This window comes from Pundamilia nyererei, unplaced genomic scaffold (assembly GCF_000239375.1).
Source record: "Pundamilia nyererei isolate P.nyererei 1_Seehausen unplaced genomic scaffold, PunNye1.0 scaffold00081, whole genome shotgun sequence".
NCBI lineage: Eukaryota > Metazoa > Chordata > Actinopteri > Cichliformes > Cichlidae > Pundamilia > Pundamilia nyererei.
Genome location: NW_005187482.1, coordinates 1,934,131 through 1,956,951, shown reverse-complemented (window position 1 = coordinate 1,956,951; position 22,821 = coordinate 1,934,131). Strand labels below are relative to the sequence as shown.

At 40.6% G+C, this 22,821-nt stretch overlaps 3 protein-coding genes across 4 annotated transcripts in view; all 3 read right to left on the bottom strand.

Moving 5' to 3' along the window:
• farsa (phenylalanyl-tRNA synthetase subunit alpha) overlaps window positions 1-3,838 on the bottom strand; it is an 8,204-nt gene extending 4,366 nt beyond the window's left edge. Inside the window, exons 1-4 of the mRNA XM_005738065.1 lie at window positions 3,644-3,838; window positions 3,401-3,538; window positions 2,987-3,085; window positions 2,780-2,898 (exon numbers count right to left, since the gene is read on the bottom strand). Coding sequence (XP_005738122.1) covers window positions 2,780-2,898; window positions 2,987-3,085; window positions 3,401-3,538; window positions 3,644-3,790 — 503 coding nt within the window. The 5' untranslated portion in view covers window positions 3,791-3,838. The remainder of the gene's footprint in view (window positions 1-2,779; window positions 2,899-2,986; window positions 3,086-3,400; window positions 3,539-3,643) is intronic.
• A 1,967-nt stretch (window positions 3,839-5,805) lies between these two features.
• On the bottom strand, window positions 5,806-19,938 carry LOC102207986 (interleukin enhancer-binding factor 3 homolog). Of its 2 annotated transcripts, XM_005738063.1 has the most exons (18): window positions 19,855-19,938; window positions 18,541-18,637; window positions 17,626-17,846; window positions 17,348-17,522; window positions 15,863-16,010; window positions 14,334-14,425; window positions 13,086-13,181; window positions 12,730-12,841; window positions 12,516-12,613; window positions 11,838-11,949; window positions 11,591-11,704; window positions 10,991-11,196; window positions 10,676-10,855; window positions 10,312-10,593; window positions 8,768-8,900; window positions 8,618-8,665; window positions 6,653-7,051; window positions 5,806-6,545 (listed from the first exon to the last, which is right to left on the bottom strand). In XM_005738063.1, the coding sequence occupies exons 2-18, from the start codon at window positions 18,541-18,543 to the stop codon at window positions 6,415-6,417; spliced, it is 2,550 nt and encodes an 849-aa protein (XP_005738120.1). In that variant the 5' UTR covers window positions 18,544-18,637; window positions 19,855-19,938; the 3' UTR covers window positions 5,806-6,414. The 2 variants fall into 2 exon arrangements, with proteins under 2 accessions (XP_005738120.1, XP_005738121.1); XM_005738064.1 differs by lacking the exons at window positions 5,806-6,545; window positions 6,653-7,051 and adding an exon at window positions 7,066-8,064.
• A 2,061-nt stretch (window positions 19,939-21,999) lies between these two features.
• LOC102207612 (prostaglandin E2 receptor EP1 subtype-like) overlaps window positions 22,000-22,821 on the bottom strand; it is a 3,708-nt gene continuing 2,886 nt past the window's right edge. Inside the window, exon 3 of the mRNA XM_005738061.2 lies at window positions 22,000-22,810. Coding sequence (XP_005738118.1) covers window positions 22,532-22,810 — 279 coding nt within the window. The 3' untranslated portion in view covers window positions 22,000-22,531. The remainder of the gene's footprint in view (window positions 22,811-22,821) is intronic.

The following is a 22,821-nucleotide window of genomic DNA, read 5'->3' as shown; positions in this document are numbered from 1 at the left end:
GTAAATAATCTGCTCTTTCACGTGATTCAGTTTATTTTGAAAAGTCTCAACAGGATCTTGAGCTTTATTGTGAAAGGTTTATGTGGAACATAAAAAAAGCAGACACGCGATGCTGTTACCGTCGCTGTTGCTAACGACAACACATAAAAACAGGCGCTTGTCCGTCCATAGTGTGGTTATATAAAATATAAGAGAAAGAGAGAACTTTTAGAAATTAATATAGCCACTACAGTGACCATCAAAACGATGAAAAAATATTGCCGTAAAGAGTTTATTTTGTGACACCACGAAACAAACGATAGCGTAAAATGAAACGATAGACGTTTTTATATCATCATCTGATATATATGGTTATATCGAACAGCCCTACCTCTGCATGGATTTGAACTTGTGACCTCACACTTTCAAGCCCATTTCTTTTCCTACTGAGCTAGTGTGGCATAGTGATAAATCCATTATGTACCACACAGATTAGTTGTGATGGCGTTCAGAAAAACAAACGTGTTTAGCTCCTTTCTTGCAATAATGATCCAGATTTATCACTTTTTAAACAGACCTCCATTCTACATGGAGACAACACAAACATCCGCCAATCTGTGGACCCGCTTTGGCCCAGGAGATGACGTCAGGGTCTGCTTTGAATAACCAGTCAGAGGAGGAAAGACTGTCAGATGTGACCAACAGCTATATAGCCACATATATGTTCTCACAGAAACATCATGTCGTACCCACGACATGATCACTTCCCTAAACTACAGAAACTCTGATGTGAAGCTAATTAGCAGAGATCCTGTGAGGTTAATACAAGAACCTCTGTGACAAACCTGCCACGCTGCCACATCACAATGTGATGGTTAAATCTGTCTCACATTGGGAGGATTATTTAAACATCAAACGTAAACATAAATAAAAGCAAAACATTTTTGTGCTCGCGGGGGGAAAGTGCTGACAGGATAGCAGGGTCTCTAAGGAGATGGATGCTTAGTTGTGCTTTTGTTGTCTGGCGTACAGTTCATGAGCAATATTCTTTGTGAATAAGAAGATTTTGGAAGAATATGCACCTTGGAGTTTATTTAAGTGATCTAACACCAGGCAGAACATCAGCCATTAAAACAGCAGGATGGAGACAGATATCTTTCTTTGCAAAATTTAGCAACACAACTTTCTTATTCAAACTCCCCATGTGACTTCACAAACCAATCAGGAGCTCTAGTTCTACACTTAGGTAAACATGGGAAAACCAACTAGGTAGATCCAACAAATCATTATTACTTTTTCTAGCGCTCCTCACAGCGGTTTCCTCACATCCATTATTGTTAAGCAGCGGCTCTGCAGCTGCTCAGAGAGGATGCAACATTTAGTTGCTAGTTGTTAAACTTAATTTGTGCTGCTTTTAGGCACCTGTGGGCTTATTGGAGTGGTGCTGATGCAGGCAGGCGGTTTATTTGTATAGCACTTTAAAAAACACACCAGGCAGACCAAAGTGCTGAACGACACCGATCAAAACAACTAGCAAAATTAAAAATACAATAAAATTAATAAGAAAGGTGTCAGTTTCCTACACAGTTAAAAGCCAGGGAATAAAAATAGGTTTTCAATCTGGATTTAAAGACCTGCACTGATGACGCTTGTCTAATATGGAGGGGAAGGTTATTCCAAAGCATCGAAGCCACAGTTGAGAATGCAAATGTAAACTGTTAAGACACAAGAATCATTTCAGACCTGTATAAAAGATTTATTGAGCTTTTAGGGGAGCAGATCATATGCAGCTGTAATAATAAAAGGATAAAAGGCTTTACCTAAAAATATCATTATATAATTTTATATTATCTGAACTAAAGCCATATTCCAAACACACACACGGTTACTTTGCATCCTGGACCTGAGTGCGCTTTAGTACATCTTTATTTGTTCCACTTATTTTACTCCATCACTCTTCTCCATTCAAATGTAAACATCACCCCTCCCACCATCACGCCCACTCTAATACACACACACATCGCAAGTGTGGTTGTTTTTAGCGCACAGTGACACGCCATCCGCTTCCATGCCTTACGGATTCATCGGTTATTTAACACAGTGATGAATTTTCCACTCAGGCTGAATGCAGCTGAATCACACCGGGGATCACCTCTTCCATCACATTTAATCAAATGAACCAGACTTACAGGGTCAAACATGCTGAGGCAGAGGAGTGTCAGTACAACCTTAATCTGATTAAGTAAAGCTCATTTTAAAGCTTTTACTCTGGAAATTGTAAGACTTTTTTCCACTTCCACTTTCCATGACTGGAAACAGCAGCAGCAAATATTTTTGGGACCATTTAAAAACATTTATATCATGTGTTTGCCCGTCCCACCCGCCTGTATGTAAGAATAATTTCTAACTCTACGAAACAAATCAGCTAACATGATTCAGACCACTAAGTGACATAAAATCTGATGGTTTAACACTCCTAGCTACCATTGCAGAGATTTGGCTGAAACCCCATGAGCAGCAGACTTCATGTGTGTGTGAAATGTGAAGTGAAAATATTGCCTGTTGCAATACTGAATGAAATTCAACACACTTAACTATGTTTTTGAAGACCTCTAGAGACGCCTGTCTACTTTGTGCATGTTCATCTCTTATTACTGCTGAGCTTGATGAGAACTTGAATCCAGTAATACCAGGCAAGCTGGAATAAGCAGGGAAACCCCTGAGTATCAATTAATCGTCTCCTGCCACCTACTGGCAGAAAAAGGTACACATTCACCACTAACTAAACAAGAGGACTTACACTTCAGAGAGCAGTTTTCTCTTCTTCAGCTCATTCTTTTCTTTTTCTTCCAGCTGAGTGCTGTTGCCTTTCTGCACCAGAAGCAGTTTCTCCCTGACCTGGTCGTCTATGCTCTCCACCTGGGGATCAAAAACACACACCTTAATGAGAAAACTGACCTCAATCAGAAAAGGCGACAACAAAAGGCGGGTATGACAGAACACCTACAGTCCTGAATATCCTGGGGCCACCCTCGTGGGCCTTGTCCACTCTTATCCACTTGCTGGACATGGCCTTGCTGAAGCCGATCTTCCCAAATGGCAGTTTCTACACAGAAATGATGGCAGAGTTTAAGAAAGTTTAACTGAAACATCAAAAAAGGCTGAAAATACATGAGAGATGCAGACATTGGGAAATTCAATACAGATGTTTGACAAACATAAAATACATACACGTAAAACCTGAACATAAACAGTCAAGTGGATGTTGTATTCGTAATATTGTGGACTTTCAGGGATATTTAAGAATCAAAACCTTGCTTCTCTTAAGTGTGTAGCAAGTTACCTCCGTCAGGTACCTAATGCATTAGATTCTTTGTTATTCTGATAATAATTAATTAATTAATTAATTTCAAACACTAACCATGAGCTCGCTCTGAGCCAGGCCCTCCTGGGGGATACAGCTAAAGACCCGGGATTCATGGCTGCCCTGCTCGGCGATCTCGGTGCCCTCCTCGGTCAGCTCCCAGTGCTTGGAGGAGCGCAACTCGGCTGAGATTACCTGTACAACAGGTAACAAACACGGCTGTCAGCTCAACCTATTGCATCAGTCACCGTGCATTTGACTGTGACAGCCTAACTTCCGCTGCTTCTTCGTGAAACTTACGTCACCGAGAGCCTGGAGACTCTTCACGGCCCCGACGATGACCTGATGATCCACCCCGAGGCTGGTCGCCACGGCCAGGCTGTCCACGCCGTCGTCCACCTTCTCAACCCGCTGTAAAAGCGTCTCCAACACACCGGTGTCCGCCATGCTGTAGCTCTACGAAGCCCGAAAGAGACCGGACGTGACGTCACTTTCTCGGAGGCCGAACAAGCAGGAGTAGCTAGGGCTTATCCTTCTTATTTCATTGTACTGTATTGTATATTGTTACTCTTATTTGCCCTGTATGTCTACTGTAAAAACTGAACTGGAATGACTGACTGTTCGCTTTATAATTTCAAATAAAGTTCAGAAAAAAAGGAGTAGCTAGGGCGACATAAAATGGGTTACCGTAAATATTGTATTTCTGTGCAATTTAGTTTTTGAATTTGAAACAAACAGAGAAATTGTTTCAGAATCAAATTTCTAATCTTTTAATAAAACAAAATAAATACTTACTTTAGCTTTTTATGGACACCAAATATAAAGGTTTTTGACTGATGATGATAATAATAATAATAATAATAATAATAATGATAATAATAATAATAATAATGGATTGCATTTATAAAGCGCTTTACAATCCCACTATTTATTCACTCTCACATTCACACACTGGTGGAGGCAAGCTACAGTTGTAGCCACAGCTGCCCTGAGGCAGACTGACAGAAGCGAGGCTGCCATATCGTGCCATCGGCCCCTCTGGCCATCACCAGTAGGCGGTAGGTGAAGTGTCTTACCCAAGGACTCTTGTCACATACTGCTACTACTATCCATTGTTGAAAAAATGTGTTCATGACAGTGCAGATTTCTGGCATTTTGTGTAAATTTAAGCATGTAACAATTTAATTAGACAATAAGACAATTTAGTTAGACTTGTGTTTGTAACTGAACCACCTCATGTTGTGTAGCTGTCTAGATTTTATACTTATTGGGCTACATATTTATTATACAGACTATACAGTACATAAAATCAAATATCCCATGTTTTATGTAACTGAAATGTTTAATTGTGTGGGCTAAAAAATAAGACAGTTGTAGACTATATTTATATGAAACATGTATACATTTACTGCATTTGATGTATTTTAACCATATATAATACATTGTATACAATGTAACACCAGCATTTGTGTAAAGAAAAAAAAAGGCTGTGATTTTGCCACCCCATTTGATTTCCATACAAACCTAAGAAAATTTCTCTAGATCCGCCCCTGCATAGCTAAACATTGTTTATCAGGCATTATCAATAGATGAAATTGGACCTATTATGCTACCTATAAGCTCCATAAAAGCTAGTTTTATTTTAGGACTCTACTAGAAAAACTTTGCTTGATGTACACCTCAAAGTAATCCTTACTTATCTTACACTGGGTCTTTGTGTAGCACCAAGTTCAAAAAGAGCGACTTAAGCTTCTTTTTTCCTTTGTAGCCACCGTCCTAAAGCAGACTAAAATTGCGTTGTCATGGCAATCCAAGTATGGGCGGATATTATGGTGTACAAGGTGGTCTAACATCCCTTTTTCTGCGAAAAACGCTTTGGCCTCAGCACATCCCTTTATATAACTATATAATTGTAAATAGCTACTGGTTTAATCATAGGCAGATGTTTATGCATATAAATATGTTTTAAAAGACTGACTCCCCACGTTTCTCAAAGTGGTTTGGTCCACTGCCGACCAAAGGATGAGTGAGAAAGCGTCATTTCTATAACATAGTTACAGTCGGACTATATTTTATTGGTTACTAACCTTTAACAAACTTTTCCGCTTCAGTGATGCCACTACATTACAGGACATTTATAACCCTAGGGGCATCTATGAACATTTAAAAAGAATAAAATCACAACTTATTTTACCCAGTTTCCAAATGCTTATAGCTGTAATTTTGGTAGCGTTTCCAGATTTCCTTTGAGCCTGCTTAATATTACCTGTGAAATACCCCACTTTATATGATTATAACTGTTAGCCGATAACTTTAGTCAAAACTGTAATGAAGGCTTTTATTCAAAATAAAAGTCTTTTATTGATACAAACATAGTTTGTTGTACATTAACTCAAACAAGTCCCACCCAATCCAAAAGCTACATTGAGCAGAAATGTGACTTTAAACACCAGAACGTAAAGTGTACTTTCCAGTAATCTCCAAAACCATTTATTAAAATAACTACATCACAGTAGGTAAATTACAAAATAAGCCAAAATTACAAGCACTGGAGAAAAGTTGTTCTTGGGTCCACTGAATTGTTACAAAAACAAAAGGAAAACAAAACACACAACCCTGTAGTTTAACACCACAAGATTGTACTAAATTTCATGTGGAAATAAATGCTGTTGCCACATAACTGTTAAAGGAAACCAAGTCAGAACAAGCAAGTGAATTGTAGCATCGGCTTTCATATTTAGTGATGAGAATGGGGACTGGTAGTATCGATTAAAATAAAAAATAAAAATAAAAAATTATATATATATATAATTTTTAAAAAGACTAAGCACTGACCAGACCACTGAAACAGACCAGTAAATTCAGCCACAACTCTGCTTTGACACATCAAAGTCCAGATATCTCGTTTTGTGCCCACATGTGCTACATACAAACCAAAAGCACATACGAAGCAAACATAGAAAAAGGCAGAGAGCACAGGCAAGCCGTCAATCACTTTCTTTGGAGAAGGCTTGAGACACTGATGCGGGGTGCTTGGTGCTGGAGATTCACAGATGGAGGGACGCAGTCGTCTATCTGTACTGGTAGTTCATGCTGCTGTCGCCTCTGCCGTAGCCCACCGAGTTGTGGTACTGAGAACCAAAGCCCTGGTTGCTACCTCCTCCACCTCCCTGTGAGTTGTAACCGGACTGGTTGTTGAAACCTGCACCAAAACGATGACAATTAGTGATGAAAATGTGTATAAATAAAATTTTTCTTAGAATCCTTAAAATCCCAACACTTTACCAGCGTAACTGTAATCTTGATTACCTCCAGCTCCTCCTGTCACTTGGCTCGGGTATGCAGTGCTGTACGAGTATCCACCTGCTCCCCCCCCCTGGTTCTGGTTGAAACTCTTCTTTCCCTGCCCGTAGCCCTGGCCATACTGGTTATAGGAGCCCTGCCCTGAGCCGCTGCCAGACTGGTAGCCCCCTGCAGGCCCACTATTTGTCCCTGGGGGACCTGGAAAAGATGCTTTCCCTCCTTTGTGCATAGGAAGTTTCTTTTTGAGGGGCTTGCTGGCAGAAGCGGCAGTGTAGGCTCCATCGTTCTGGTAGTATGAACCATAGGATCCCTGTGCTGGGCCCAGTGCTGTGTTAGCTGGAGGGCCAACCGATGAGCTTCCTGATGCCCCAGGTCCTCCGTTTGTACCTCCGTTATTGTAGTAATCTGTGAAACAAGGGCATTGCATGGTCATAAAAACAAACATAGCATGGCAGCGGCTGCACCTACTACATGTTTCTTAATGGCAATACATTGTCACGCACAATCAAAACAAAGCCTGCAGTAGCACAGTGATGAATGAAGTCACATTTATTTAAAAAACAACAACAAAAAAACCCTAAAAAAAACAAAACATAAAAACAGCTAGAACAAGTCTTTTCACCAACACGCATCAGATCTTCCAATTCATCCACTGTCTTCCAACAGCTACAGTTCAGAACTTAATACAGATGGAAAACTGAAACCTGCAGACATCCCCAAAATAAGAACATCAGGCATTCAGTGCAGTAATGACTTAACAAGTGTTGCTGATGTGATACAGACACAGCAGATTCTTTTGTTGTTTTCGAATAGACCACATGATCACTTTTTAAAAGCAAACTGGAAAAAACATGGGAGTGAGTAAAAAGCATTAAGAGTGAACTAAAAAGCAATCCACGTGGAAAGGTTCTCAGCATTTGCATCCAAGAAAACGTTATGAAGATAAAGAGAGAGACCAGGCCATCCTCGTGGTCTTGACAACAATCCAAAAGACAGTCTAGTCCAGCTGCCAGCTAGTCACACTCCAGAAACAAGCCCCGTCCCCCAGTATGACGGGTGAAGATACTCTGCAACAAATCGGCCCTGCAGCTTGCAGAGATCCAGGAGTTTGGGTACATCCACGGCAACTTGAGAGAACACAAGGTGTTATGGCTACATGCATGCAAGTGGCACGTCATCTCCCCGAGGTGCCATGGTTACGACAAGAAGAACTGGCAAGACAGGGCAGAGGGTAGTTGTCACTTTGTTCCAAGGGTTGAGGACTTGGTGGTGAAGGGGAGTTCGTGATGCTTCGGGAAAACTACTGAGTATTTTGTCCGTTTTTATCCTCGCTACAGCACAGTTTTGGATTTTCTAAGACTGGGGGAACATCTATGTCGCAAACTCGTGGTAGCCATAGCAGTCTGAGACAAAGTCACCTAAAGAGTGAGACAGGGCAGAGAAGGGGGAAAAAAATGATCAAAATTAGATTTAAATTTTAGTTTGAATTTTTTTTCCCTGCCTTAAAATTGTGGCAGGTGAAATACTCATTGGTCGGATTTCGTTCAAACTGAATTTTTGATTTGTTTTGGTCTTTTTTCTTTTTTAGATTTCTCTGCTCCTGTCACGCTCTTGTAGGTCAGTCCTCAGAACAGGCTGCCAGAACGAAGAAAGGGGTACTCATAAGAGGCGACTTGTCAAAACCAGATTCAATCCTGTGGCTTAAAGCAGAGAAATGTAAAATCACTGAACTGGGAACAACCCAGCATATGGTCTTGCTGGCTGGGGGAAAAAAAAAAAAACAAAACCTTTTTTTTTTTTAAACAAATAATAGACTACATTTCCCAGAGTTCTAGCCAGATGCAGGAGGACAACATCAATGCTAACAAACTGGCAAAAATATATAATTCTGAAGCTCACGGGGTAAATCAGATTCTCAAAGATTACATTCTTACCCACAACAAGATTAGAAAGGAAGAAATGGACACTCACTGTATCCGGAGTTGGCGTTGTTCCCATAACCATATGTTCCAAAGCCACCTAGGAGGAGGACATAAGTTTTATTTTCAAGAGATTTAACACTGTGTCAAGCACACTGACCAAGTCTACCAGCAGTACCAGTATACCAGGATCTGTTTTTACCTCCTTGGCCATAGCCGCCTCCATTATTGAAACCTCTGCCTCTTCCACGACCTCGCCCTCCTCTCCCTCTGCCCCTGGGGGCGCCGACATCTCCAGGTCCAGGGGCTCCCATCATGCCAAACCCTGGCGTGTGCTAAAGAGAAAATGAACATCACTTAAAAGGAGTTCAGCATAACTTTCTGCATACCTGTGTTTCAGTAACAATGACAAAAGTACATGTTACATAACTATATTTTACAGCTAGTCGACTTCCCCCATATGAGTAAGAACACTAGCAAATGTTAGTTATTCATCTTAGTGTTGTGCCGTACCTTATTTGCTGATATCTTAACTCTTTACGTCATAAAGGCAACATTTGATGACCTCCCCTGTACCTTTAATGGTGAGTTTCAACACCTCAGTTAATACCAATAAAGACATTGAAAACAAACTACTGTAATAGTCATCAAACAAAGGGTAGCTGCACAGGCAGAGACCACCTTCGCTAACTTCTGTTGCAAACCCAGTCATTTTGTTCTATAAGCAGGCCTAAAATATGACAGGAAGCACTCCGCGCAGAAAAGAGCTTCAATGGTTACTCATGGTAACCTTTCAAGGGTAAAGAGTTCAAATCAATACCATTATACTTTTGTATTAATAGCGTTAGCAAACAAAACAGTTAACCAGTTAGCTGTAACCTAGCCATAGTTAATGCCATTAGCAGATTACCGTAAGTAGTTAGTTACCAGATCAGCTCAACAGTCTGGGTAAACTGGCTAACAGTATCCACTCAAGATAGTATTTTGCTACATAACATGGATGAACTGCAGATTATCTTATCAGGAGAGCCAGCGTTTGCCACCATTAAACAGAAGACTTCCATTTATTGCAAGCCCTACAATGGACTATAATTTTCTCTTGACAACCAAATCCAAGATAGCAGTGGGAGTGGAAGAGAGCATTGAAGAAAGATGCTCATTAAAGTTTTTCCCCCTTTGGTTTTTTGGCAGATACTTCTGTTGTGCATCCTTCAGATAGAATTCACTTGTCAGCCTGTTAAGAGGCAACTGTCTCATGTTTCTAAGATGTGACACAATCCTTTCTAACATCAGTAATTAACTCAAATAGATGAACAGAGCACTTTTAATTTTAACTTTTTTTTTTTATTTGAGCAGTAATGTGGCCATTATACTTGCTGCATTGCCTGTGTCATGAGCTTATTTTGACGTCATATGACGTCTTCTTTTGGCACTTCGGCTGGTTATGCAGCTCTTAAGTTGGCGTGTTGTGTGTACAATTGTTACGGCTTTTACTGCCATTTTAATATGATGTTCCAATACAGAACGCGCCCCCCCCCCAACACAAGACCCTACAACTTTACTTCACTGCAAAACGCAAGATGTAAACTTGTTGGATGTTACTCTTTCATCACTGTCATGGTACATTACCACTGAGCTGTACAGGAACTGATGTACACAAAATACAACATGAACCACAGTTACTTTAACTACAAACATGCTTTAAGCAAAAATCTTGGGCCTGGACTTTTGAAATGGGATGCTTACCATGGGTGGTCCCTTTTTCTTTTTAGCAGCTTCGGGTGCTGAGCCTTCAGGGAAGAGCCGTTCCAGTGCAGCCAGAGCTGCATAAGCCTTAGCCACCTTTTTATTGGATCCTGTGCCCTGGAACTTCTGCCCGTCGATCTCCACCTCCATGACAAAACGTTTGTCGTGGCTGCCGCCGGTCTCTGATATGAGCTCATACTTGAGGCCTCGACGCTTCTCATTCAGCTCCATCACTGGGTTCTTGCCGTGTTTAGTGAGGATTGGTCCCTGCTGGCGAGCAGTCTGATAAGAAAGAGTTGGTGGGTAAAATGACACATTGAGCAGTACAGGAAACAACCCAAAAGCTGGTTGCTGACACACATACCTCTGCAGCTTCAGTGCTTTCTGCATTAGCTGCTCCTGCGGCAGCAGTGATAGTTTCGACAGGTGGCACTACTGGCTTCTGTTGTTCCACAGTGTTTGCTACTACTGCCTCGTCTGCTTTTACTGCCGGCTCAGGAGACTTTAGTTCTACTCCAGTGGGCAGGCCCATGTCCTGTAAAACCTAAAAGGTGCAAACAGAAGATTCATTGTAGGTTAAAAAGATAAGAATAAAGTCTAACTCTAACTACAAAAAGACACTGAGGCAACAATGAAATCTAATATGCATTTCAGACAGTCTTGCAAATGTTTTGCCTACCTTTACAGCTACGTGCAGCTTGGCAGTGCGTTTTGATGGGCCTGAAGCCTCAAATGTCTTGCCATCTACCTCTACAGCCATTGTAAAGACAGGAACATGAACTGGGCCAGTCTGGGAGATCAGCTTATACTGTAGTCCTGGCTTTAACTGATTGAGCCTCATTAGGGCATTCATGGCTTGGGGAGGCTCAGCCTTCTCCTCTGCAGCTGGTGATAAAGTCAGAAAAACAGCATTATGATAACATACAGTAAAATCAAAATGTTTTACTTTAATCATCAGACTAGTGAAATTTCTTTGACCAGAAAGTAGTAATGTAGTTATAATTTTTAAAACCAAACATCTTTAACCTATTGAAAGTGAACAAACATCAAAATTGTTAATTTAATTCAAAAAGAAAGGAACATATTTGAGTAACATTATCAATGGCAGCACACTTCATGATTTCTGATACAGCTGAACTTCACATCTGATCACACAAGTGTCTCTTCCGCACCTACCTGGGCACAGATTGTTCTGCCATGCCCAGATACGCGCGCGCGCGCGCGCGCACACACACACACACACACACACACACACACCTTGAGCTAAAAGAGTACTTACATTTCTTCTGCAGCTTTTTCTTCTTTTTATTGGGACTCTTGTCATCAGTACCCTCTTCTTCCTCGATAGGCCTCTTCATTGGTGGTGCATATGCTGTACTGGGTGGGATTTGCACTGAAACACAACAACCGAAGTTGTGCAATGAGATCATTCAAATTATACTAAATACATATTAAATATACACCATGCACAGACAAAACTTCCATGTCTAATGTGCTTTTGTAGACGACTTAAATCTCAGGTTTACCTGTGTAATCGATAGGAGTCTCAGGTCGAGGTTTCTTGGGCATCTTAGAAGGAAGTGGATCCATTCCAAGCACTTTGTGAAGCTGTCCAAAAGCTGACAGTCTTAAGGCATGCTGAGGACAACAAACACATGATGTTAACTATATACCCATTTATGAATATGCAGAACACAGACTGTATATGAAAGAAGGACACAGACACTGTGACATCACTCACTGGTTTATGAAGCCCTGTTGTTAGTGTCTGAGCCATTTCTTTTGTTTATTCGTTTATTTTAAGTCAGAAGTGACTCTATTTGGACAACAGGGTAAAGTGCTAAGTCACCAGCTATGGCTAGCAAAACTCATCAGCATGCTGCAACCATAAATTGCTTGACTGCATCATAGAAACCAGTTAATTCAAGTTAAGCAATAGAGTTTGAAAGTACTGGAGCTTTTTTCCCAATGACCCCAATTTTAAACCTAAATTTGAAATCAGTTAAAAATATAAAATAAACAAATCTCTCTCCATGCAGATCATGTTGGGCTGTTTTTTTGTACCAGACTGTAAACATGATTTTTCTTCTTTTGCTGCATATTTGGGAATTTGAACACGGATGTTGATGGACATGAGCTTGCTTTTGTAGCCAGCCTCTTGGGGACTTTTTGAGGCACTGCTGCTGCCAGACCCACACACTTACTTGTGCACTTGCTGTGATGTCTTCTCTTTGCTGCTGGTCCAAATGACCAATTGCATCTGTTGGCTCCTTCTCACATGGATCCGAAATTCCAGGCCCATCTTACAACATAAACAAACGACAGCATTGGCGTGTGCTTAGAAATAAGCACACAAACTAAACAAGTACAATTACACTTGCACAATTAAAGTTTTGAGAAGAGATCTCAGGTGTATACCTGCCATGAGGATTCCTGAAGCCAGACATTCTAAAACCCTCCGCAGAGCCTCTCCTGCACCCATGGGCCGGTTCCCTGTGCCAATGGCTTTCTCACAGATCAGCTCCAATGGCTGCAAAGCATGAGAGATAGGATGCCATTTTTAAGCCCTTACACAAAGAGATTTCAGGTCACAGTATTAGAACGTGAGATAGTGGTGTCTTGAAAGCAATAACAAAGGAATTTTAAAGTTTCTTTTTTGACATTTTCATCAGCCTTAGGCAATATTTATTCAACATATCTGCTAGTCTTAAAAGGCACAATCAGCACATATCTAAAATGTATTTATTTTTGTTATAAGGTTTTCTTTTACTCACCCAGCCCCGGAGGGGGGCCCATGTTGGGACGCGGGTGCATAAGTCCCTTAGGATCCGGATGACAATGACACAGGAGCGAAGCCCATTGGCTCTAGCCTGAGGAAACAAGAAGGGGTGGGGGGAGGGGCACAAACAGCCTTAGTTAAACAAAAACTAAACAACAAGAAAAAAAACAAAACAACAACAACACAACAGAAAAGCAGACTGTACGCAACAAAAAGCAAGATAAATATTCAAATATGTGGAAAGATAAAAAATGAAGCCACACAGACTACAGCAGCTTAGCTTTGTCATTATGGTAAATGTCCAGAGAGATTAGGTGACAGAATGATGTTTGATCACTTTGGTGGAAAAGCCTATTATGTCTGCAAATCAATAGCCAGCATGATCGATGGTGTAGTTACTGCTTGTAGGAAAAAAAGCATGCATATGAATGTGCGACTAAAGCCACCTCAAACTTTATGTCAACTTTAAAATGATTAACAAGTGTGTTATTTCAGAGGATATGCATACATGTGCTGTCATTAAAAGAGGCCATGACTAAGTTAGTGGCAAAGGAAGTTTAAAATATGACTCGAGGTGCAATATTTCTGCTGCTTTTGTGGCACGCAGAGTAACAGAAACAGCCAGAGAGCAGAAACAGCTGAGGCCACATACTCTACAATAACAAGCTGCAGAGATGGAGCACTGATCGTTATAGTGTCAAAGCCAGAAATGAAACAGGCGAAAATACTACAATGAGATATAATCAAACACAGTTAACTACAAGGAACACTTTCTCTACCAAAAGTGGAGCTTGCGACTTGCAGAAGTGTGAAAATAATGACAAAGCACTCACAGCAACACTGACATTGGAGAAATATTGCACCTGGACAAACCATGGATTAGTTTCCCCCCCCCCTTTTTTTTTTTTAATACTGATTTGAGTTAGAAGCTGTTAAGCTAAATGTGAAAACAAAGAAAATCAGGGACCGAAAAGCAACAATTTCTCAGTTTATGAAATGATAAAGCAATAAAAATTTGTTATGTGAGTAAAACAACTCTACAACAGTGCAATGACAAAGGTTTCCTAAGAAACAAACATCCAGGTCATCAAGAATTACTACAGGAAGTACACTTCAAAAGAGTAAATTTAAAAAAAGAAAGAAAAACAAAAAACACATGGAACGCCCAAATAAAAGACAAACAGCATAAAACCAAACTCAAAACTACTTCTGTTTTAGAGACAAATAAAGACAAGATCCAAACCTGGAACCACTTAGCGTGGCGGAGAGACGCCAAGGCAGTTAGGCATTTCTGCCTGTCCAGAACATCCGGGGGATCGTTGACTGAAAGCGTTTCTATTGGCAGGTGGAATAAGAAGACAAGGTACAGTTTGACCAAGGGGAGTTCTGTCAGCCGGCCAGGGGGAACACAGGCAGCCTTCCCAAACCACAGCCAGGAGGGGAAAGGGGAGGGGGACCCCTCCACTGGAGAACCACCAAACGCTCCCAACCTCCCAGTTAATATGTTTTGACATGACCCGGCACGTAACAATTACACTTAAATTCCACCGGAGTGACTGTAATGCAGAGTGCGTTGTAACTGGAATATGTAAAAAAATAAGAGATTACAAGAAATAAAAATAAATCCCTGACGTAGAAAGGCAACTTTATAAAGGGATTTATAGGTTGCATCAAATGGGAGGTTGTCTCTCCATAGCCACTTCAACTCAAATGATGCTTTAGTTTCATTGCCTAAAATGGTCTAGTTTTCTTTTTCTGGCGCTAACAGGAGGTAGAGCCCCTCCCCTTCACCCCTAGATTGGGTACACTGCGCTTTGCCCCTTCCGAGACAGAGAGCGGCCAGTTGGTCAAAGGTCCAGCGTCCCTAAAAATTGACAAACTAGAAGGCTTGACAGAGAGAATCAGAATTGAAACCACAGGCAAAAATGATCAGATACACAAAAGGTGGGTATAAAAAAAGTCCACACTGCAGCAAAACTGATGGCTTAAAAAGAAAAAATTAAACAAAGTCCCAAACTGGGCCTCACTGTGAGCACGAAGCTACAGATAAAGTCAAGGTAGAGGTCTATTGTTGAAAACTCAAAAAACGCAAAATACAAATGTTTTGTTGTATAGCTACCAATAATCCAAATAACAACATGTTTCACATTGCCATTAATTATTACTAGCTGACATGTGGGACCAACCCCTGGATTTTTGGGTGTGGTTGGACAGGCAATTTCAAGTGTCCCTTGTCATTATCTGCAACCCCGAGCCTTCCCTGCTCAACAACATCAGAGACTGTCAATAGCCCACTGCTGGGTGTCACTGCACGTTTTGCTACTCATTTTTGCTGCAATGCAAACTGTTCATCATCAATGATAAAACACATGCAAACAAAGTGGTCTCTCTTTTTGTATTTGGTTAAATTCTCAGTAAGCCTTCATTTCTTTGGTGACCTTGATCATTAAGGGGGAAGAGAAAGCCACGTCTTCAGAAGTCAGTAAATTACCTGCCCTATACTGTATATTGGGCCATCAAAAATGTCCAATTACATTACATGGAACTACGAGAGTGTCTAGAGAGCTATAAGCATAGCACACTTTCATTATGTGACTGCATTTCTTGTCCTCTAGCTCCATTGAAGGCCCAATAAACAATATCTGTCTAGGCTGGTTACCTGCCTGGCCTCCCTGCTGGAAACAGGGTGCCACTAAAAAGAGGGGAAAAAGAAGAAAGAAAAGAAAAAGAAAAAAGAAAGAAAAACACTGAGGCTTTCAATCAGGAGCTTACCTCCAGCTGCAGCCCTCTCAATCTCTTCACGGACCAAAGGGGACGTCAGGTGAATTGTGAGGGTGAGAGGGGGCTCCTTGGTGTTCTTTATGACGATGCTAGCTTCACGGATCTGTTGGGTCACCACATACTTGTCTTCTGTGATCAACTGGAAGAAAGAAAACAAGACAATCAGTACAGCTAAAAAAAAAGAAAAAAAGACTTGACACTGGTTTCTTTAACTTATCCAGTCATGAAGGAGGACACGTGTAGGGATAGCAAAGACTATACAACTGTAGGATTTCCTTAACAACATAACACTACTCAGGGATCCAGAATGAAAACTTTGAAATCGCTTTTTCCTCTAAATTTGGGTTTATAAAAAGCCCTAATGTCTTGTTTTATTTTAAAGATATTGAGTTATTATAGAAATCTATGAAGCTAGCAAATATAGATTCTTGGTCCTAGATCATTTTGTTTTATTAAAACTGCTACCAGTAACTTTCCCCAACAGTTTACATACCAGTACAGATGTAATCTCAAGGCTTATATCATTGGATATGTTCTCATCCAACCAAATTCTCACTGGTGAGGCAATCGCAGATTTCACTTTCATAAGAACAAAAGGCAACGACTAGCTTTTCCATAATACCCATTACTATCATTGTTCCCACAAATGTGTCCGTCTGCAGACACTTTTGGGTCAGAGGAGTTTTCACCCAAGCGAGACGCTTCTGATTAGCTTATTTAATGCTTGCGTTTACTGAAATTTTAATTAAAGAGTACTCCCAAGTGTGAAGGGCTAACCCAAAAATACAAGCTTTCCGGGCCTAACACAAGGTTAATCAATATGTTTAAAATACGAATACTGGCAGGCGGACGATTTCAGCCAAATAACATTTTCATTGGTTTACTGCAGCCTTGAATTCATTTTAGCTTTACATTTCCTCTTCCCAGCTCACAGAAACAGGAGCTGCTTTTTGGGTCGGAGTCACTGCTTGTGTGCATGCTGCCAGTGGGAAGTTTTGTTTGTCCTTACTGCACAGGATGACACGGACACCCAAAACATCAGTCATGTCAAAATTGAAAATTATTTTCCCAACTCAGTTTAATTTCAGTTAGCTTTCAGCGTCTGCTTGTTTCAGTTTAGTTATCGTTCTAAAATGGGCCGTTTTAGTTTTTCCAATTACTATAATGAGAAATATATTTGATAAGGCTAAGACTTTACAGGCATTACAATACAAGTAGCATCACAGCCACGTAGGTACCCCAAATCTCTATCAAGACATGACCCAAAGCTTCAGATTGATAATGCACCACAAAGACTAAAACTAATATAGTTTATAAACGTTTGCTCACTTAATTTGCCTTTTTCTAAATCTACTTTTTATTTTTATTTGTGTTAAATCGCATCTAGTTTTAGTTTAGTTTCAAGTTATCTGAAATAGCAATGTTATAGTTAAATAAAACTTTTCCAAATATAGAGTGAATCGTCACACTTCTCACCTTGAGCTGTGTAACAAGGTTCTCAGACACCTTCTTCAGCAGATTGATGGTAGGCTTGTCCTTACAAAGGAGCACCAGCTCTAGGTCCAGGTCCCCCTTCAGTAACAGGCCTTTAGCAACCAGTCCCACCCTCATGACGCCACGCAGAGAGCGGGTGGCCTGATCCTTATGCTCACTTTGAAAAGACACCGGATGCACAGTGGAGAAGAATAAAATGAAACAAAGTCAGCTTTGGTTTTAAAAAGGTACTTGTTTACTCAAAGTCTCCAACATCTCACCTTTCTTTATCAGTCTCTGTGCCTGAGTCAGACTTTGTCGTCCCCTTTTCCTGTTTATCCAGCCAGTCAGAGACGGCCTTGAGTGCTCTCTCTGTGTGAGACACCATGTTTTGTACACTTTCCAGCTCTTCCTGTGTCGGGTAGATGGCAGAGTGTTTTGCCATAACATGGCGGTCGTCATTCATGAAGACACGCATGGCGCGGTGGCGCATTGGTGGTGGCTAGTGGTGAAAAGAAACAACAGCGTGAATTTAAGGGAACATATCTGTCACATGGCTAGACGAGATTAGTTTCAATCAAAGCATTCCCATCGTAACACTACCCAGACTTCAATGCATGACAAGAATGTGCATGAGATTTATTACCTCGCATTCCACAAATAAAAGTCTAACTTTTACTCTTGAAAATACATCAATACCTCATCTTGAATTACCCTGGGACAATTAACCAGATTAACACATTTATGCAGCAGCTCCTCAAACTTCAGTCGAGGTTCTAATCAGACCAGTTATTCAACTAACTTTACTAATCCAGTTTCATGAAATAGCTCCTGCTCAACCTGGAAAAACCATTTATCAAGATTAAACGGGCCACCAAACTAAGACCTCCTTCCTCTGACCTTGTTTGATGAATTGAAATACTGAACACAGAGGTCAAGCTTCTAAAACTAATCATTACAAAAGCAGAGGGTATGCACAGGCAACCAAAGCCAAATTATGGGAGAGTGATGGCAGTGATGTGAAAGCAGCCAGCATGTGTTCCCAAAGCCCCGGGCATCATGGAACAGCAACATGCTGGCTGCATCAGATGGGTCACAATCATTTGTCCTGTTAACACTGGTATTTAATATAAATGCCTGGATATCCTCTGCCCTATAAACAACGCGCAGTAAGACTTGAATAATGAAAATTTTACCATTGCTGTTGTGGAGACCGTGACGGCTGCTTTATCCAGTGACCCACAGTATTAAAATGGCCGTCTTGGCAGCAGATGACTTTGCTGCTGTCTGAGTCTGCAGGACGGAAAAAAAAAAAAAATCAGGGCAAAATTAAAACCAACATTTTTTTATATTTCAAGTTTGTCGCTGTTCGACACTCAGTGGCTCAGAGGTGAAAATGTTTTTACACTTCACTGGCATCTCTGGCCCCCAGCTGCAGCAACATAGTTGGCACAAATTTACAAGCATCAGGCACTAAACAGGCCCAGCCTCTCCTGCTCCACAGTAATAAATAAACTCGTGTCTACAAACCACAATATTTCAGAATAAAGGGCAATCGTTTTTTTATATATATATCTCAGGCTGGTGTAAACAGATTAATGTGAGTGGAGGGGAACAGCAGAACCTTCATGGATGACTGAGTGTTCATCAGTGTTGTCTGACGTGATGAGTGTAGCTGCTACTGTGTTACTACAGCAAAACGCTAAGATCTGGATCAAATAGTGGCGTGAAGTGGGCGGGCAGGACTTCTCATTCAATAATAACGGCACACCCACAGGTCTCACATACTGTAGCATTCCCATCGTGGGTCTACCTTTCTGTACCTGGATACAAAGCTGACATAACGTAAAAGAGCAGAAATCTTAAACACGGCTCGTACTGCCCCGTTTTCTACGCTCCAACCTGTCAACGACTTACCGAAACATGGCACAAAGCCAAAATGAGCTCATGTCGCACTCCCCACGAGTCACTAAAGCTTCACACTGAAACGTAACCTTTACGTTAAGAAACAACCAGTCCCCGAACCCTCGCAGCTCCAACTCGTGGATTTAAAAACAGACGCCATTTTAATTCGGCGCAGTCTGGCTGTTGACGGCAGCTAGCTCGCATCCCCGACAAAAACCGACCGACTGCGGTTTAAAGCTGCGCAGACATGCTCCACAAATCGGGAAACACAGCCATGTGTGTTACCATTATTCCTGCCAATTGCAAAACTCGATAATATGATGCACATTAACTGAGAATTTTGAATTTAAGTTCTTGTCTGCTGCTTATCAGACACCAAAATGGTAGAGGAGACAAAACGAGACCCCATTGAAACCTCAGCTACAGTTAGCACTAGCATGCTAGCTTTGCCGAACAATGGCAAAAAAAGCTCAACGTCTGAAGTCTACGAGCCCAAGACAGAATATACAGTCGAGCATCTGAACTACTCTTGGTATGCAGCTTCCTTATTATGTTCATTCCTAAATACTTAAAGTTATTATTTCGGATCTTTTCTTGTTACTTACCGTTGTGTCGTTAACACAGCGCTTCACGCTAGCTCCCGGTCTCGGCAGCAGGAGCACAAATGGAAACGCCCACGATCTGGGAAGAGAATGGTGCTTATTGGACTAAATTTCCACGTGACTTGAATATTTACAAATAGAAAAGCGGAACACCGTCTTTGGGGCGTGGCTAATAATCAAGGCATTGAATTCTAAACACTTGGCTGATTGATTCAGCAATGTTTGGGACTAATGTTATTGTCACGACAGTTATCTTATATAACAAATATTCGTAGTCATTTCCACCGCTTGTGTGTTACTGTGAGAGATATCCATAAAGTTTCCCCCACAAGAATAATGACAGTTATTTAAGGATTTGGTCTAAAAAGTAGTGGAAAAGGCTATTTTAAAAAGAAAAAGTAGCTTTGGTATCTTGTATGAAAAAAGGGGTTGCAGAAATTATAAAGAAAATATCACAGAATACTTTTCTTGATCCAGGTATAGTATTACAGTCTGGAATAGTCTTTTCAAATTAAAATTGTCTCACATCTTATCAAACTCAGTTCTAATCATCTCACGAAAACTCGAAACATTTCAGCATTACATTGTTACTGTGCTGGGTATCTGGAAGTCAAACAGTTGATTTTGACACACCATCAGATACTTTTTTATCAAAGGTCTATCACCAAGTTATCGTTATATATAATTTATGAAAACTATTGTTATTTTTGTGATTCAGTTCAGTTCCAAGACTTCATGCAAACTTTGCGCATTTAAGCACAAAGTCAGACTCTGTGATTGGCTTTATAAAAAAATATATTATTGTGACGCATATAAAAAAATCTATCATAGGGTGAGAGGCAGGGTACACGCTGGGTAGGTCACCAGTTGTGTTGCAACAACACATAGTTTACCTTTTAGGGAAATATATATCCACATGAACCACTGCCATTTCTAAGGTTTTCCAACTCTTAAAATTACACTTCTCTCATTTATATGATGTAAGAACCCATATGTGGGTTAGCAAAAAGATTGATAACAATGACAAACAGCTTGTTTGTGTTTGTCCAAAAGTGCAAAATCAGACTAACAGTCCCATTAAGGCTGTGATGGAAAATTCTAACACAGACTGAACGACTCTGTTCCCATAAGATAACGAGTGGTTAAACTGAGATCTTTTAACTTTTGACCTTGAGGAGTTTAGAGTGGTAGCATACACCTCCCTTTTGCTCTGGAATGCACAAAACTGTTTGAACAGCATTTTTTTTTTTTGTTCTTTTGCTGTGCAGCCCTGACCGCTTCACAGCAGATTAACCTACATAAAATGAATATGTTAAAGATTCACTTTCCCTCTTTGTTGCTACTGTCTTTAACTTTTCTGTAGATTTTAAAAGCTAATGTTCACTAATTAACATTAAAGGTTTTCAGTTTGTAACAGTTGCTGTTGTAACGCAGTGTATCGTCGCACGGCGGCGCCTCCTGTCTCATGACTGGTGCATCACCCCCGTTTTTGTTCTTCTTCTACCATCTCTGTAATGGATTCTTACGTGGGTACGCGGACTAGAGTGCTGTCAAGTAATGTGTGGTAGAGGTAGCACTTTTATTTTTGATATTTTAAATAAATGAGTGCTTGTGGGAAGTTAGAAGCTGTTACTCATTCGCTATCCATCTCCACCGCATGTTATAAGTACAGGTCAAGAGCATCAAGTCACTCTGTATTGTAGGTTTAAGACACTACCCCCCTCCCCTCCACAAATTGAAGCTTTTATTTTGTAAGAGCAAAGAAATCTGTGCTGGTTTCAAAAAATTTGGACAGAGTGAGCTATCTAATGTGCTAAGCTAAGCTAACCTGTTGCCTGCTGTGATTTGATCTTCTTGCCTATCTCCTAGCAAAAACATTGTGGTTTACTGCCCAAAATAAGGTTTAAAGGCTAAGTCTAAATTTGAAACTGAGCCTTAAACATTCACAATAACTGCCATTATAAACTAAATTTTGGGAAATATTTTATAAATAAAGGAAACTTTTTCACATCTTGTACAAAAATGATCAAAATGAAAATTTAAAATGAGACAATACAACTTTTTATTACATTCCCTTTAAAAAAAAGAAAACACAATGTCACATTCAGTTAGCTTTTGCAGCACATAGCTTCACTTCAGCCCCTTTAAAAAAAAGAAAACACAATGTCACATTCAGTTAGCTTTTGCAGCACATAGCTTCACTTCAGCCCCTGGACACTCGGGGAAAAGTAGATACACTACTGATACATTAACAAATACACAGTAAAGACGCTTATTCACATTCATGTCACAACCCTCCACTGTGCACATACGTGGAGTTTTTCACATCTTTTTGCTGTTGCCTAAGCATTTACACAAGTCATTTACATTACCTCAGAGAAGTAAAAGAAAAAGACAACATCAAAGGCCAAACTTTTTAGTTGAGATGTTTTCTTTAAGATTAAATAGTCTTTACTTTAGGAAATGGGAACACGGAAGAGTCCTGCTCATAGTGTCCTTTTCATTTTTTACATCTGCTTTCAAGCAGGACAAACTCTTCTCTTTACCGTAGTCAGCGTTTTTTCCCTTGTAAAACCACAAGAGGTTCTCCTTAGGCAGTAGGTGATCATCCAGCTCAGAACATTTGACATCCCCACTCACAATAACAGTTTTATTTAAACCGGGGCGGCTTATGCTCTTTTTATTTAAAACTTTTGGGATCAACCTTTTTTTTCTCTGAGTTCTGAAAGGAGCCAAAATCCCAGCGCCGGAGAGTGCTTCCCTTGAAGCTGGCCTGCTTTTTAGTGATGCGGTAGATTTTTCTGAGGATGGCACGTCTCAGCAGGATATAAACCCACGGGTCCAGGATCTGATTGCAGGTGGCCATTCGGACACCTGTCATCATGAGATGTTTGTAAGTCTCTTTGTCACCAAATGTGGAGCTGGTGTAGGACCGTACAGCTGATATCAATCCAAAGATCTAAAAAAAAA

Coding starts and splice junctions, on each gene's coding strand:
- LOC102207986 (XM_005738063.1), bottom strand. Junction 11,705..11,837: donor GACTCCTATCGATTACACAG/GTAAACCTGAGA, acceptor GTTGTGTTTCAG/TGCAAATCCCACCCAGTACA. Junction 8,666..8,767: donor AGGCGGCTATGGCCAAGGAG/GTAAAAACAGAT, acceptor TCCTCCTCCTAG/GTGGCTTTGGAACATATGGT.